We start from the raw sequence: 17,730 nt of genomic DNA, 5'->3' as shown, positions 1-17,730 counted from the left end.
ATCCTTTTGAAGATATGGCCTCCAGAACTGAATACAGTATTCTAGATGAGGCCGTACTAATGACCTATACAGTGGCATTATTACTTCTTTCTTTCTGCTGCTGATTCCTCTCCCAATGCAGCCAAGCATCTGACTAGCCTTCCTCATTGCCTTGTTACATTGCTTACCTGCTTTTAAGTCATCTGAAATAGTGACTCCTAGATCCCTTTCCTCCTCAGTAGTTTCCAGTATAGTGCCATTAATACTGTATTTAGCTTTAGGATTTTTGAGACCCAAGTGCATGATTTTGCATTTTTTGGCATTAAACTGTAATTGCCAGACTCTTGACCATTCCTCTAGTCTACCTAGATCCTCAATCATTTGTTTTACCCCACCTGGTGTGTCTACCCTGTTGCATACCTTTGTGTCATCTGCAAAAAGGCATACTTTCCCTTTAATGCCATTTTCAATGTCACCAATAAAGATATTAAAAAGCACTGGTCCAAGTACAGATCCCTGGGGTACTCCACTGGTAACATTTCCCTCCTGTGAATGCACTCCATTTACCACAACTCTCTGTTTTCTATCCTTCAACCAAGATCTTATCCATTCAATAATCCTAATATCCAATCCAAAACTTTCAAGTTTATTTAGCAGTCTGCGATGTGGAACTGTGTCAAAAGCCTTACTAAAGTCTAGATAAGCTATATCCATGGCTCCACCTTTATCCATCACTTTAGTCACACAATCAAAAAAGTCAATAAGATTTGCTTGACATGATCTCCCCCCAGTGAATCCATGCTGTTTGGGATCCAGTAAATTGCCGGATTTGAGATAATCTACAACTCTTTCTTTTAAGAGTGTTTCCATCAATTTCCCTACTACTGATGTAAGACTCACTGGTCTGTAGTTGTTTGCCTCTTCCTTGCTTCCACTTTTGTGCAGTGGGACTACGTTTGCTCTTTTCCAGTCCCCTGGAATTTCTCCTGTAGCTAATGACTGGTTGAATAATTCTGTCAATGGTGCTACCAGCACCTCTTTAAGTTCTTTTAATATCCTTGGATGTATCCCATCTGGCCCCATAGATTTGTCCACTTTCAGCTTTGAGAGTTCTGTTAGGACCTTCTCCTCTGTAAATGTACTTGTTTCATTTTCCTGAATATCCCTGCAACTTAACTGTGGCCCCTTCCCCTCTCATTCAGTAGTAAATACTGAGCAAAAATAATCATTAAGATGATCTGCTATTAAATTGTCTCCTTCAACAAGACTCCCAGTGTCCGTCTTTAGTTTTATAATTCCGCCTTTTGTTTTTCTCTTTTCGCTTATATACCTAAAAAAAGTTTTGCCTCCTTTACCCACTGACTGGGCCATTTTCTCCTCAGCTTGTGCCTTTGCACATCTGATTACCTTCTTTGTCTCCTTCTGTCTAACAAGATATATCTTTTTGTCTTCATTATTTTGTGTCTGCTTATATTTCCTAAAAGCCATCTTTTTTGCTCTCACAATATTTGCTACTTCTTTTGCAAACCACACTGGCTTCCTTTTCCTTGTGTTTTTCCTAACAGTTTTGATACAAAGGTCTGTTGCCTTCAATATTGCACATTTGAATGTTTCCCACCTCTCCTGCACTGTTTCCAAGTTCCTCCACTCTGCCAAAGAATCGCTTACACATTTTCCCATCCCTACAAAATCAGCCTTCCTAAAATCCAACACCTTTGTTTTTGTATGGGACGAGTCAGTCTTTGTCTTAATGCTGAACCATACTGCTTGATGATCACTGGATCCCAGGTTTTCACCCACTTTTACGTCCGATAATCTGTCTCCATTTGTAAGTATTAAGTCTAATATTGCGTCTTTCCGAGTGGGCTCCCTCACCAATTGGTGGAGGGATGCTCCCTGAAGGGAATTTAAAATGTTCCTACTTCTAGTGGAACTAGCAACAGACACCTCCCAGTTTACATCAGGAAGATTAAAGTCTCCCATGATTATTACCTCTCCTTTTAATGCCATTTTAGTTATGTCCTGCAATAGGTTCTTGTCAAGTTCCTCTTCCTGACCTGGTGGCCTGTATATCACGCCAATACGAATAATCAACTTTTCCCCTGTTTCTATGGTCACCCAAAGGGCCTCAGTTTTTTCTTCAATACTTTGTATTAATGTAGTATTTATGGCATTTTTTACATACATTGCTACCCCTCCTCCGATTTTTCCAATTCTGTCCTTCCTAAATAAAGTATATCCCGGTATAGCTATGTCCCAGTCATGATTTTCATTGTACCATGACTCTGTAATTGCCACAATATCTAGATCATCCCTTGTCATTATTGCAGTTAGTTCTGGGATTTTATTTCCTAAGCTCCTAGCATTTGCACACATAGCTTTTAGAGTTTTGTTTGTGCTTTTTCTGTTTCTAGCTATGTTCTTCTCTCTGCCTATTTTTATTTGGTTTTGATCTGAATTATCTTCTGTTGTTGTGGATATGCTTCCTATTCCCTTTGCCTGCAGAAACAATACCTCTGTGTTGGGGGAGCAGATTTCTTTATTCCTATTTGGTTCACTGCCCCCCTTTGTTAGTTTAAATAGTTCTTGATGAAGCATCCAAACTGTTCAGTTAGTATTCTCGTTCCCCTTGAATATGGGTGCAGGCCGTCACTTTTGTATAAGCTCCTATCTTGCCAGATGGTGTGACTATGGCCTATAAATCCAAATCTCTCCTCATTGCACCATGTCCTTAGCCAAACATTGAAGTTTCTGATGCAATGAGTTCTGTCTTCCCCTCTGTGTACTGGCAATACTTCTGAAAAAGATACAGTGGTTGCCACCTGCTTCAGAGCAGTCCCTAACTTCCTAAATTCATCTTTTACAGCCATGAGTTCAGCATTTGCCAGGTCATTTGTCCCTAGGTGGACAATGACATCCACCTCCCCATCTTTTCTTGCTGCCTTCACAATTCTTAGCATGCGCTCTTTATCCCTTGGAGCTGTGGCTCCAGGTAAGCACCTTACTTGTTTCTCTACTTCATTTGCATTTCCCAGATGTATTCCTCTAATAATGGAATCTCCCAAGAGAAGTGCAGTCCTTTTTGGAGATTCAATTTTCCTGTTCCATTTCCTGTTCCTATAGTTGGTAGCTGTCCCCATGTCCTCCTGTTCTGTAGTGCCTCTATTAGTTGTATCTTCCAGCCCTGCAAGAGTAGCATACGAGTTTTGCAGTGTCACCGCTTGCGGGAGGTGTCTGTGTCCCTCTGGAAATCTCTGCCCTTGAGAGCCCACAGTAGTCCATGCTTCTGATGGGGAATCTGTTACACAGGTGGATGTTCCAGACCTCCTTGGAGGCTTTCAGGCTGATTCTTCAAATTGATGATTAAGCAGAACCTCCAGATACCTCTAAGAAACCTGATTCAAGAAAAGTTCAAGCATCAGAAGGTAACTAAATTAGTTTTACCCCATTCTGACCATTTGATTGACATACGTCAGGAATCCTGGGAGTATCCAGGTAAGAAATTCTCCCTGTCTAAGAAAATGCTAGCTCGTTATCCCCTCGCTGTGGAGCTAAGTAAAAATTGGGAAACACCGCCTCCGGTGAACTCACTGGTCGCACGTCTGGTGGTGTCACCTGCTCTGCCTATCACTACCGTCAACTCTGAAGGAACCAATGGGTAAGCGTTTGGAGGGTTGCTTGAAGTCTATTTACACTCTTGCAGGAGCTGTGCATAGGCCCACTATTGCAGCTTCTTGGGCTGCAAAAGCTATTGAAGCTTGGGTTCAGGAAGTTGATGCAGAGCTACCGTCTGATTTTCCTGATAATGCGAGACAGTGTCTTTCATATATTATTACAGCCTCTCATTATATTCAGGAGGCGGCATCTGATGCCGGTGTCCTGGCGGCCAAAGCGTCTACTACGTCCATTCTGGCTCGCCGGATTCTCTGGTTGCAGTCCTGGTCTGTAGATCTGGACTCTAAAAAGACCTTGGAGGTGATCCCCTTTAAGGGAAACATCCTTTTTGGGGAAGATCTCAACAAGATTGTTGCTGACTTAGCATCCGCTAAGACTGCCTGTCTGCCTAGTACTAATCCTTCGGCTCCGAATGCTAAAAGTACTTCCTTTCATGCCTTTCGACCTCCAAGTAAAGCAAAGGGTCAGGCGTACTCGAAACAGGCTCGCACTTCAAAATCCACGAAGCCCAAACCTGAACGTTCTTGCTTTCAAAACAGACAAGCCTGCTGCATGACAGAGCGGGCCTCCCCCTGGGGAACCCCAGGGTGGGAGGCCGACTTCTGCGGTTTGCTCAGGTATTTTTACAGACCACTTCAGATGCCTGGGTAAAGGATGTCATCACTCACGGATACGCCATCTCTTTCAAGAAACACTCCCCTTGCCAGTTTTGCTCAACAAACATCCCTTCGGTTCCGGTAAAAGCATTTGGTGGTATAATCCCTCCTGGACACAGGGGTGATAGTGTCGGTGCCTCTGGCTCAGAGTGGCAGGGGGTACTATTCAACGTTGTTCCTAGTTCCGAAACTGAATGGGTCCTCACGGCCCATTCTCAACCTCAAGTCTTTGAACAAATTTGTGAAGGTTTCCAAATTCCGTATGGAAACTCTTCGCTCTATTGTTCTGGCTCTGGAGCCTATGGACTATATGGTATCACTGGACATACAGGATGCTTATCTGCATATTCTTATTGCCATGTCGCATCAGCAATACCTGCGGTTTGTTATTGGCAATCTACATTTTCAGTTCCAGGCCTTACCTTTTGGTCTAACCACGGCTCCGAGAATCTTCACCAAGGTCATGGTGATAATGATGGCTCTGCTCCGCCATCAGGGTATCAGGATCCTGCCGTATCTGGATGACTTATTGATCCTGGCGAACTTTCCAGAGGTTCTCCTCCGTCATCTGGAACTGACGGTCCACTTCCTAAAATCCCACGGGTGGCTCATCAACTGGAAGAAATCCTCACTGGTCACTGCTCAGAGCATGGTGCACCTGAGGGCATTATTGAACACCCACAACCAACTGTTGTTCTTGTCTCCAGAGAGAGTCCTGAAACTTCAGGACAAGATAAGATGCTTCCTATGTCGCCTGTATGTATCGATACACTCAGCGATGCAAGTACTAGGCCTCATGGTGTCGGCTTTCGACATGGTGGAGTACGCTCAATTTCATTCCCGCCCTCTGCAGAGATTAATCCTTTACAAATGGGATGGCCTGCCTCACCGGATCAGGACTCGCATGATCTCCTTGACTCCGGAGGTTCACCTGTCACTAACCTGGTGGCTATAGGACCAGCAAATGAACAGGGGTCGTCCTTTCTGGATCTCCAACTGGGTTCTTCTAACGACAGATGCCAGTCTGCAGGGTTGGGGCGCGGTGTTCGAGCAGCACTCTATTCCGGGTTGATGGACTAGGGAGGAATCTCTCCACCCGATAAACATTCTGGAGTTGCGGGCAGTGTTCAATGCTTTGAAACTGGCCCTGCCTCTGGTACAGAACAGGCCTATTCAAGTACAGTTGGACAATACCACCGCGGTGGCGTACATAAATCATCAAGGCGGCACTCGAAGCCGCATGGCAATGTTGGAAGTGTCAAAGATTCTTCAATGGGCGGAACGCCATCTGCCAGCCATATCGGCAGTGTTCATTCTCATTCGGCAGTGTTCATCCTCAACTGGGAAGCGGACTTCCTCAGTCATCAGGACGTACACGCCGGAGAGTGGAGCCTTCATCCAAAAGTCTTTCTACTCCTAGTGGACAAGTGGGGCCTACCAGATGTAGACCTGATGTCATCTCGACACAATCACAAGGTTCCGGTCTTCGGAGCTAGGACAAGGGATCCTCAAGCAGCGTTCGTGGACACGCTGCCATTCCATGGAACTTTTGGCTGCTGTATGTGTTCCCTCTGGTGTCACTTCTGCCCAGGGTAATAAGGAAGTTCAAGCAAGAAGTTCTAATCGCTCCGGCGTGGCCCAGACGGCATTGGTTCTCAGACCTACAGGGTCTCTTGATAGAGCATCCTCTTCTACTTCCGCAACGCCCAGACCTCCTCGTTCAGGGCCCTTGTGTCTACCAGGATCTGGCCCAACTGGCTTTGACGGCGTGGCTCTTGAAGCTTCACTCCTGAGGGCCAAAGGATTTTCTGAGGCGGTTATTCAAACTATGTTGAAGGCCCGTAAACCAGCTTCTGCTCGGATTTATCATAGGGTCTGGAATTCTTACTTCACCTGGTGTGCAGCTAAGAATTATGATGCATACAAGTTCAGTACTGCCAAACTCTTTGGCTTTCTTGCAACAGGGCCTGGACTTAGGCCTTCGTCTGGCCTCCCTCAAGATTCATATTTCTGCCTTGTCGATTATGGTTTCAAAGAAAAATTGCGACTCTGCCTGATGTTCATACATTCACTAAGGGTGTTTTACGGATTCAACCTCCCTATGTTCCTCCTGTGGCTCCTTGGGATTCGTCGGTTGTTCTGGATGTCTTACAAGAGTCTCCGTTTGGACCTCTTGAGTCTGTGGACCTTAATGGCTTACTCTTAAGGTCTTGTTTTTGCTGACTATTTCCTCTGCTAGACAGGTTTCCGACTTGGATGCCTTGTCCTGTCGGTCAACCTTTCTGATTTTTCACCGTGACCGCTCGGTTCTTAGAACTCGCCCTGGTTATCTGCCTATGGTGGTGTCCTCTTTCAGGTAATTCAAACAATGCTTAGAGCAAGGAAACCCTCCTCAGCTTGCATTTATCACAGAATATGGCAAGCCTATATTCAGTGGTGCAGTAAACGGAAACTTGACTCCAGGTCTTTCAGAGTTTCTAGAATCCTAGCATTCCTTCAGGCAGGAATAGATAAAGGTTTAAGGGTGGCTTCCTTGAGAGTGCAGGTGTCAGCACTAACTGTATGGTTCCAAAAGAAAATTGGCAACCTACAGGATGTGCGCACTTTTTTTCCAGGGAATGCTGTACATTCAACCTCTTTTGTTCCTCCTACAGTGGCTTGGGACCTAAGTTTAGTTTTAAAGGCCCCTCAAGTTGTTCCATTTGAACCACTTAAAAGAGTGGATTTTAAATGGTTGACAGCTAAAGTTCTCTTTCTACTGGCCATGGCTTCAGCTAGAAGATTTTCAGATTTATGGGCATTGTTATGTCGTCCTCCATTTCTGATTTCTTATCCAGATAGAGCAGTTCTCAGAACTAAATCTGGGTATCTTTCTCAGGTGGTTCTAAATTCCATCTTAATGAAGAAATTGTAGTCCCGGCTTTCCAGGGGCCGGACCTCTCTGCGAGAGATGCATCGTTGGACGTAGTCCGTGCCTTAAGGATCTACATAGATCGTACCAGTGCTATCAGAAAGACGGATTCTCTTTTTGTTCTCTACGGATGTCACAAGAGAGGATGGCCTGCTGATAAGCAGACACTGGTTAAGCCGCTTTGGATGACGATTTCGGAAGCATATTCTCAGGCTGATCTCCCGGTTCCGGATAATGTCTCTGCTCACTCTACTTGTAAGGTAGGTCCATCATGGGCAGCACAACTTGGTGCTTCAGCAGAACAGATATGTAAGGCAGCCACATGGTCTTCCATTAACACATTCATTAGACATTATGCCTTAGATACCTTTGCCTCTCAGGACGCTGAATTCAGGCAAAGGATTCTCCTGTCTAATAAGGAGCGTCCCCACTACTAAATTGCCTTGGGACATCCCAATGTATCCTGTGGATAACCTGTGGACCCTGCCGGAAAAATATGATAACGGTATTTCTCCTAAGCCCACAGGTTTCACAGGGATCCCACCCTGACGCACCTGATTTGAGGATCCTTTTACTCACTAACCTCTTCCTCTTGTACGGAAGGGTGTGCATGTGTGTTTTTCTCGCCTAATTAGGGCTCTACATGATGCTCCTGCCTTAAGCTTTGGAAAACAACTGATTTGCCTGAGCCAGGAGGCAGGGATATATGGACGGCCCGCTGCATGCTGGGAGGCCAGAAAGCTTTGACCGATTGGTGCAAGATCCGCTGTCGCTCAAACATTTCCCAGTGGAGAAATACCGTTATCAACGGTAAGTTCTTACCATAACGTATATTTTTCCAGCGTATTGTCTTAGTAATATATATTTTTAGATTGAAATTGCAATTTTATCACAGCACAAAAGTATTCTTGTCAATATAAGTCCATGTCAATATATTTAAATAAACATGCATTTATATTTTTAACTTTTTTTACTTTTAATAAACACATTTTTTTAACTGTACTATGTGCATTACCCTCTTAAAATAAAGAGAATAAAAAATAAAAAAAAAGAACAAAAGGGAAAAGAAATCTACAGCTACTACTTCTCTATTACTTTCCTACTGATCTTCTCCCATCATATTTGTAACATAACTTACGTTCACATCTCTTATTATGCTCCATCCTTCAGGGTCGGGAAACACGACATATAAGTCATTTGCAGTTCCTGAGCTGGCCAGATTTTGGGGTTCCCAGTTCTGCAGCTGCTCTTATCCATTTTAGGGATGCTGTGAAGAAAGAGCAGAGAAGACTGATGCATGAACTAGGAAATAAATGGAAAGGTCCTGCAGGTGGTCCTCCCATTGTGGTTCATTGCAGTGCAGGCATCGGAAGGACAGGTAGGTCAGCTGGGGCTGACGCCACAGTATCTGGATGATGGGAAAATGAAATGGAGGGTGCCTTAATAGGATAAAATAGAACTACAAAAATAATACTGCAAAATACAGAAAACAAACAAACAATTGACTCTTGTTTTTCCTGCAGGTACTTTCTGTACTCTGGATATCTGTTTATCCCAGATAGAAGATGTGGGCACCCTGAGTATCCAGCAGACAGTTAGAAGAATGCGCAAACAGAGAGCCCTGAGTATACAGACTCCGGAGCAGTACTACTTCTGTCACATGGCCATCCTCGAGCACTTTGCTAGCTGACACCAGTACCGTAGCATGTCCACCTGTGGCACTCCTGAATGAAGGAAACGAGGACCAACATAAAGTGTAGGAGGAGTCCTCATTATTTGTGGTTACTGCAAAAGCAGTAACACACAAGCTGGAGGCTCTTAGACAGAAGCAATAATATTCAACAATGTAACTGTAACTATGAATTACACAGCAGCATTATACTCTATGCACTTTCACATAACCACTATACAAGTATCCCACTACAGAATACAACCACAACACGCCCAGCACATACTCAATTAACATAGGCACTATGTTAACATACAACTGTTTAAATATATGCATGTGTACATTGCATACATAAGCTTGGACAGTATATAGTGATCCCAATTACTATCAGAGTATATATTAATTATCACACACCTGCATTACATATAATCCATAAATGTATAACTTTCATAAAACAGTGGAAGGTAATAGTGTTCATTACTCATTGTCTTCTTTGCACAGACCTTTTCTATCTCCTGAATGGGTTAGCAACCCATAACTTCTGGCTCACATGTTATGGCCTGGTGATAGGGCATACATGTACACCTCAATGTAAGACATAGCACTGGTCTCTGCAGTCAGTGTAATGGATTTGCTGTAACCATTTCTATCAAGTACATATGATATATTTTAATTGGGGAACCAGTGTGTGCAGCCAACCATTACACACTACACCCAAACCAGATCATACATTACTATATAGAAGGACTGAACACTCTTATCACGCTGAACATAATTACATACCATATGATTTGTATTGGTTTCAGCTAGATTATATACATAATACAAACTATACATTTATAAAGTTATTTAGTTCTATATTATTATGTCTTGGGCCAAAGAAATGGTCAAACCTAAGACGTGATCATTTGGAACCTACAATTATAAAGTACGGAAGGTTGATTTCTATCAGGATGTGTGCTATCCTGTTTGCAATCAACAGTCCTCATTATTTCTATTACTTGTATATAAATGTACAGGCATTTAAACTTGTCTATGAATACCTACATGTAAAATATATATAATGCATACAATAATTTTATGCCATTTGTTTTGTAACTGGAAAGGAACAAATGTCCCTTATTTGGAATGTAAACAAAACAAAAAATTCCACACAATCATTAAAATCATAAAGTATACGTTATGATATTGAGTTGAACAAGAGCTAGTTGTATCTTGTATGTGTTTGTTACAGCTAGATATTAAACCTTATTAATAATATAAAAAAAATGTAATTGTTCACAAACCAAATTATGTGAATGAAGTAAAAATTGAAAAAACAAAAACAAAAAAGTATATTAATGTTTGCAAGGACCAATTCCAAGGGCTGAATGTGTTATGTAATCTGTGGTGGCCAAGCCTGTATCCTCCTTTCCTATGTTCCTTGGTAGATGGAAGTATGACCTGTATAACTTTCATCTGGCCTAGCTACATGTTCCAATCATTTTGAAAGCATACAGGTGGTCATTCCGAGTTGTTCGCTCGCTGCTAATTTTAGCAGAATTGCTAATAGGCTAAAATCCGGCAGTTCTGCGAATGCGTATGCACAGCAGGGCGCACGCGCTAAGCAATTTTACACAAAACTATGCTATTTTACTCATGAGCGAACAAAGCTTTTCAATCGCTCTGCTGATCGTAGTGTGATTGACAGGAAGTGGGTGTTTCTGGGCGGAAACTGGCCGTTTTCAGGGAGTGTGCTAAAAAACGCAGGCGTGCCAGGTAAAAACGCAGGAGTGGCTGGGCGTGTTTGTGACGTCAAACCAGGAACTAAACGGACTGAGGTGATCGCAATCTAGGAGTAGGTCTGGAGCTACTCAGAAACTGCAAGGAAATACTTAATAGCAGAATTGCTAATCTTTCGTTAGCAATTCTGCTATTAATAGCAGAATTGCTAATCTTTCGTTAGCAATTCTGCTATGCTAAGATACACTCCCAGAGGGCGGCGGCCTAGCGTGTGCAATGCTGCTAAAAGTAGCTAGGGAGCGAACAACTCGGAATGAGGGCCACAGTTCCCTCTTTTTAGAGAGAGAAAGCAGGACCAAGCCGGTCACTCATCCAACAGCTAGCCTCTTACCCCAGAACGTACCTCACCAAGACTGTCATCTCTAACATTGGCATAATATGTCTCCTGCAGGTTATCAACATTTTGTATAATTGTACGTTTAAAAAGCATCATGTGTAAAGTATTTTTATGCTTTGTATAGATTCCAAAATGTGTGAAACTTTATTTTTTTAATTGGATGGATGTCTTGTTACGTAGGTCTCTTTGTAGTCTCTAAAAGTGGAGGACTATGAAATTGTATACAAATTATATTTAAATGTCTATGCAATTGTTCACCATATTCTATTAAAATGTATCCCTGATGTACATTATTTCTTTCATTATTTTGTATTCCTTACAAAAATATAGGCAAAGTTATTAAATGTTCTTGACTGAGAAGAAAATGTCCTACTTTGTAATATGGAGTGCTGATTTGATCTAAAAATATACATAGAAAGAAACTTACGTTTTCTGGATTTTGAAAAAGGGGGGGACCTGGACTGCACATCCTATTACTAAAGATATCAAGAGGTGCTATCATGCTGAGGCTTCTAATACTATGCCGGAGGAAGAGAGATGCAGATGCACACTCTTAGCACTAAGAACACTGATAGTAAAAATAATTTAAATAAACCCTCACAATTAACATGGACTATAATTGAAGTTCTTAGCACACATTTGCGCAAATATGCGGGCCCATGTACCGCGGCCAGGTGACTTCATCACATGGGTCCCTAACATTTCTAATACTATCACATTCTATAAATTTATTCAGGACTTACCTCTAAATAGGGCCTTATCAATGTGTGATCTGAAATGCAAGAACCCAGCTAATTAAAACACCTGGATTTTTAAAGGGGACATTAACTAAAACAGCCTTTTTTTTTTTTTTTTTTTTTTTTACTAATTGGGGAACATTTTATCACCAATTACCATTTAGAAAGAATAAAGAGAGAGAGAGAATATAGAATAACTATTAAAACGCTGATAGATAAATATTGAAATCATGTTATATTTGATCCTAGTTTCTTCTATCCTGATCACTTATGTTTCCCATCTTGTCTGTATACTGACTTTCGAGCAGCCTGAATTGAACAAGCTATTTTCTGACTGTCTATCCATCTATCTGGGCAAACACTACCCTGTTGTCCCTTTGCTACAGTATTCTGTCTGATCTATTCTCTTACCCAGATTATTGTTCTGGAGTCAGGTTTATTTTAAGGTTCAAATTTGTACATGTGGCATGTCCCCTCCCAATCCCTGCTATATTGGTCCTGGTTTTATATGCATGCTTCAACTAGTTTACATTCTAAGGTCTTACACTGTTGTCCTCTGTTTTTCTTGTATCAAACCACCTGAAAGTACTGTAGGTGGGCGACTGTCCTACAAATTAATTGATTTCATCAGCTATTCAATGCAGTTGTAGGTTAATTCCTGGAATATAATGTTGCTTATATCCATATATATATCTAATTTGTATTTACTAAAACAGTGTTTATTTTAATAAAGCTCTTTATTAGCTCTCTGTATTCCCCACATTCCGCAAATTATTATTAACTCTTATAAATCTGTGTTCTAATACATTGTAAGGTATGTGGCACTGTTTAGCAAAGTGTTCTATACAGGGGCGTATCCAGAACAATATGACAGGGTTGGTACCACGATAGGGGAAGGGGAGGGGGGAGAGTGTGTAACTTAGTAACAGGGAATGCCATACCCACAAGCCATACCATTGTTTTCACCATGCTGGCGGAATGGCGTACAGGTATAGTGGGTGACAGGGTAAGTGTTTGGGGACAGGTCTGGTAGGGCTCAGGGTGAGTGTGTGGAGACAGGCCTTCCTCCATCATCCATCTGGGGGACCCTGCGTCATGACTTCTGGGTTAGAGTGTGGCTATGAAGGTTAGGCACAAAAAAACACTAAAGCTGACACCTCCCCCCCTAACCCCTCCCACGTCCAGCAGGACCTCAGTCTAGTTTTTTGTGCCTTGGAGGAGGGCACGCTTTTTTTTCTTTCTCTCTCCTAGATTTTTAATTTGGTTTGTTTCTATATATTTCCTTTAAATTTCAGTGAGGTGCTTAGTCCCTGCTATGGCAACAAGCATCAATAGAGTGAGGTTAGTTTACTGTAGGAGCTGCTGTGAGTTCTCATCTCACTCTATCCTGCCTCTGGGGGAGTCACTAAACTATGGCAGTTCCTGTGTCTCACCCCCCCCCCCCCCCCCCCCTCCAGATCACAGACTTCTGAGGAGGCGCTGGGTCAGGTAGGAGCAGCCACAGCCTGCCTTGGCTGCGCTGCGCTGTGATCTCTTTGTGTTTCTGCCTGTGTCCTGTGTGTGTACAGCGCAGCTCTGCTGTTTGTCCACATGACTAAAGCATGTGCTGTATGGCGGGGTGTGCGGCGCTAGACTACCCTGCAGGTGCTGGTGGGGAGACTGTTAGGGCTACAGGGGGGACCCACTGTCCGCCTCCGCAACTAAGCACAGCTATCTTCCCTTCCTCTAAATACTGTAGCTCCGCCTCCGCTCTTGGGGGCGGGTGTTTTTTGCGATGCATTCCACTAGCCCCGCCCTAGCTAGCACGCTGGCGCTATTCTCTCCTCTCCTGCACTGCCACAGCAAGCTGGGGGACAAATGCTACCTGTCATCCTCTGCACACAGGGACACACAAAGTATTGTGGGAATTATACTTTAGTCAGTACATAGCACGCTGTGTTTTGTCTTACATGTTTCACATTAGTGGGACTTTTACATTACATTGTATTTAGCCCACACACACCGCTGTATGCTTATTATCTTCAGTGGGAATACATACACTGTTCAGAATACCACCTGTAGCTACAGAGTTACATAGTTAGTGAGGTTGAAAAGAGGCAAAATGCCCTTCGGGTTCAACCTGTATCCGTATTAAGCAGTGTATATTATAATGCACCAGACAAAATAATGGTTTCGTACCTATTGACAATTATATTTCGTATCACACCCATATACATAATGTCAATATATTAAATGCTATAGCCTTGGATATCTTTTTCAGCTAGAAAACTGTCCAATCCGTTTTTAAATGCATTTAAAGGGTCCGCCATTATTATCTTCTCTGGCAGGGAGTTCCAAATCCTTATTGCCCTTACGGTGATGAACCCTTTCCTACGTTGCGTACGGAATTTTCTCTCCTCTAGCCTCAGTGAGTGCCCACGTGTCCTATACAGAGTTTTATTAATAAACAAATCCACTGCTAACTCTTTGCATTGACCCGTTACATATCTGAAGATATTAATAATGTCTCCTCTTAGTCTCCTTTTTTCAAGGGAATGCAAATTTAACCTAGTAAGCCTTTCCTCATACTCCAGTGTCTCTAACCCTTTAATCAATTTAGTAGCTCGCCTTTGAACTCTTTCGAGCTCCCCAATATCTTTTCTCTGACGTCCTAGTGGATGCTGGGAACTCCGTAAGGACCATGGGGAATAGCGGCTCCGCAGGAGACTGGGCACAAAAAGTAAAAGCTTTAGACTAGCTGGTGTGCACTGGCTCCTCCCCCTATGACCCTCCTCCAAGCCTCAGTTAGATTTTTGTGCCCGAACGAGAAGGGTGCAAGCTAGGTGGCTCTCCTGAGCTGCTTAGAAGTAAAAGTTTAAATAGGTTTTTTATTTTCAGTGAGTCCTGCTGGCAACAGGCTCACTGCATCGTGGGACTAAGGGGAGAAGAAGCGAACTCACCTGACTGCAGAGTGGATTGGGCTTCTTGGCTACTGGACATTAGCTCCAGAGGGACGATCACAGGTTCAGCCTGGATGGGTCCCGGAGCCGCGCCGCCGGCCCCCTTACAGAGCCAGAAGAGCGAAGAGGTCCGGAGAAAGCGGCGGCAGAAGACGTTCCTGTCTTCAAATAAGGTAGCGCACAGCACTGCAGCTGTGCGCCATTGCTCTCAGCACACTTCACACTCCGGTCACTGAGGGTGCAGGGCGCTGGGGGGGAGCGCCCTGAGACGCAATAAAAACAATATGTAAACCTTATATGGCTAAAAAAAATGCATCACATATAGCTCCTGGGCTATATGGATGCATTTATCCCCTGCCAGTTTCCTGAAAAAAGCGGGAGAAAAGGCCGCCGTGAAGGGGGCGGAGCCTTTCTCCTCCGCACACAAGCGCCATTTTCTTTCACAGCTCCGCTGGAAGGACGGCTCCCTGACTCTCCCCTGCAGTCCTGCACTACAGAAACAGGGTAAAACAGAGAGGGGGGCACTATTGGCAGCTAATATATAAATACAGCAGCTATAACAGGGAGTAACACTTATATAAGGTTATCCCTGTATATATATAGCGCTCTGGTGTGTGCTGGCAAACTCTCCCTCTGTCTCCCCAAAGGGCTAGTGGGGTCCTGTCCTCTATCAGAGCATTCCCTGTGTGTGTGCTGGGTGTCGGTACGATTGTGTCGACATGTATGAGGAGGAAAATGATGTGGAAGCAGAGCAATTGCCTGTGTTAGTGATGTCACCCCCTAGGGAGTCGACACCTGACTGGATGGTAGTAATTAAAGAATTACGTGACAATGTCAGCACTTTGCAAAAAACTGTTGACGACATGAGACAGCCGACAAATCAATTAGTGCCTGTTCAGGCGTCTCAGACACCGTCAGGGGCGCTAAAACGCCCGTTACCTCAGATGGTCGACACAGACCCTGACACGGATACTGAATCCAGTGTCGACGGTGACGAGACAAACGTAATGTCCAGTAGGGCCACACGTTACATGATCACGGCAATGAAGGAGGCATTGAACATTTCTGACACTACAAGTACCACAAAAAAGGGTATTATGTGGGGTGTGAAAAAACTACCAGTGGTTTTTCCTGAGTCAGATGAATTAAATGAGGTGTGTGATAAAGCGTGGGTTTCCCCCGATAAAAAACTGCTGATTTCTAATAAATTATTGGCACTATACCCTTTCCCGCCAGAGGTTAGGGCACGTTGGGAAACACCCCCTAGGGTAGATAAGGCGCTCACACGCTTATCAAAACAAGTGGCGTTACCGTCTCCTGATACGGCCGCTCTCAAGGAACCAGCTGATAGAAGGCTGGAAAATATCTTAAAAGGTATATACACACATACCGGTGTTATACTGCGACCAGCGATCGCCTCAGCCTGGATGTGCAGCGCTGGAGTGGCTTGGTCGGATTCCCTGACTGAAAATATTGATACCCTGGATAGGGACAGTATATTATTAACTATAGAGCATTTGAAGGATGCATTACTATATATGCGAGATGCACAGAGGGATATTTGCACCCTGGCATCTAGAGTAAGTGCGATGTCCATTTCTGCCAGAAGAACGTTATGGACGCGACAGTGGTCAGGTGATGCGGATTCCAAACGACATATGGAAGTATTGCCGTATAAAGGGGAGGAGTTATTTGGGGTCGGTCTATCGGACCTGGTGGCCACAGCAACGGCTGGAAAATCCACCTTTTTACCCCAGGTCACCTCTCAGCAGAAAAAGACACCGTCTTTTCAAACCCAGTCCTTTCGTCCCTATAAGGGCAAGAGGGAAAAAGGCCGCTCGTTCCTGCCCCGGGGCAGAGGAAGGGGAAAAAGACTGCACCATGCAGCCTCTTCCCAGGAACAGAAGCCCTCCCCCGCTTCTGCCAAGTCCTCAGCATGACGCTGGGGCTCTGCAAGCAGACTCGGGCACGGTGGGGGGCCGTCTCAAGAATTTCAGCGCGCAGTGGGCTCACTCGCAAGTGGACCCCTGGATCCTGCAGGTAGTATCACAGGGGTACAAATTGGAATTCGAGACGTCTCCCCCTCGCCGGTTCCTGAAGTCTGCTCTACCAACGTATCCCTCCGACAGGGAGGCAGTATTGGAAGCTATTCACAAGCTGTATTCCCAGCAGGTGATAATCAAGGTACCCCTCCTACAACAGGGAAAGGGGTATTATTCCACGCTGTTTGTGGTACCGAAGCCGGACGGCTCGGTGAGACCAATTTTAAATCTAAAATCTTTGAACACTTACATAAAAAGGTTCAAATTCAAGATGGAGTCACTCAGAGCAGTGATAGCGAACCTGGAAGAAGGGGACTATATGGTATCTCTAGACATCAAGGATGCTTATCTCCATGTCCCAATCTACCCTTCTCACCAAGGGTACCTCAGGTTTGTGATACAAAACTGTCATTATCAGTTTCAGACGCTGCCGTTTGGATTGTCCACGGCACCACGGGTCTTTACCAAGGTAATGGCCGAAATGATGATTCTTCTTCGAAGAAAAGGCGTATTAATTATCCCTTACTTGGACGATCTCCTGATAAGGGCAAGGTCCAGGGAACAGTTAGAGGTCGGAGTAGCACTATCTCAGGTAGTGCTACGTCAGCACGGGTGGATTCTAAATATCCCAAAATCACAGCTGATTCCAACAACACGTCTACTGTTCCTAGGGATGATTCTGGACACAGTCCAGAAAAAGGTCTTTCTCCCGGAGGAGAAGGCCAGGGAGTTATCCGAGCTAGTCAGGAACCTCCTAAAACCAGGACAAGTGTCAGTGCATCAGTGCACGAGAGTCCTGGGAAAAATGGTGGCTTCTTACGAAGCGATTCCATTCGGAAGATTCCATGCAAGAACTTTTCAGTGGGATCTGCTGGACAAATGGTCCGGATCGCATCTTCAGATGCATCAGCGGATAACCCTATCTCAAAGGACAAGGGTATCTCTCCTGTGGTGGTTACAGAAGGCTCATCTTCTAGAGGGCCGCAGATTCGGCATTTAGGAT

At 44.1% G+C, this 17,730-nt stretch overlaps 1 protein-coding gene across 1 annotated transcript in view; it reads left to right on the top strand.

Moving 5' to 3' along the window:
- The window catches only part of PTPN9 (protein tyrosine phosphatase non-receptor type 9), a 79,024-nt gene extending 67,727 nt beyond the window's left edge, over window positions 1-11,297 (top strand). The window contains exons 12-13 of the mRNA XM_063926406.1: window positions 8,392-8,599; window positions 8,745-11,297. Coding sequence (XP_063782476.1) covers window positions 8,392-8,599; window positions 8,745-8,911 — 375 coding nt within the window. The 3' untranslated portion in view covers window positions 8,912-11,297. The remainder of the gene's footprint in view (window positions 1-8,391; window positions 8,600-8,744) is intronic.
- The last annotated feature ends 6,433 nt before the right edge of the window (window positions 11,298-17,730 follow it).

The sequence above is a fragment of the Pseudophryne corroboree genome, chromosome 6, assembly GCF_028390025.1.
Source record: "Pseudophryne corroboree isolate aPseCor3 chromosome 6, aPseCor3.hap2, whole genome shotgun sequence".
Taxonomy (NCBI): domain Eukaryota; kingdom Metazoa; phylum Chordata; class Amphibia; order Anura; family Myobatrachidae; genus Pseudophryne; species Pseudophryne corroboree.
The sequence above is the reverse complement of the archived record's forward strand: the minus strand, read 5'-3'. Positions and strand labels throughout refer to the sequence as shown.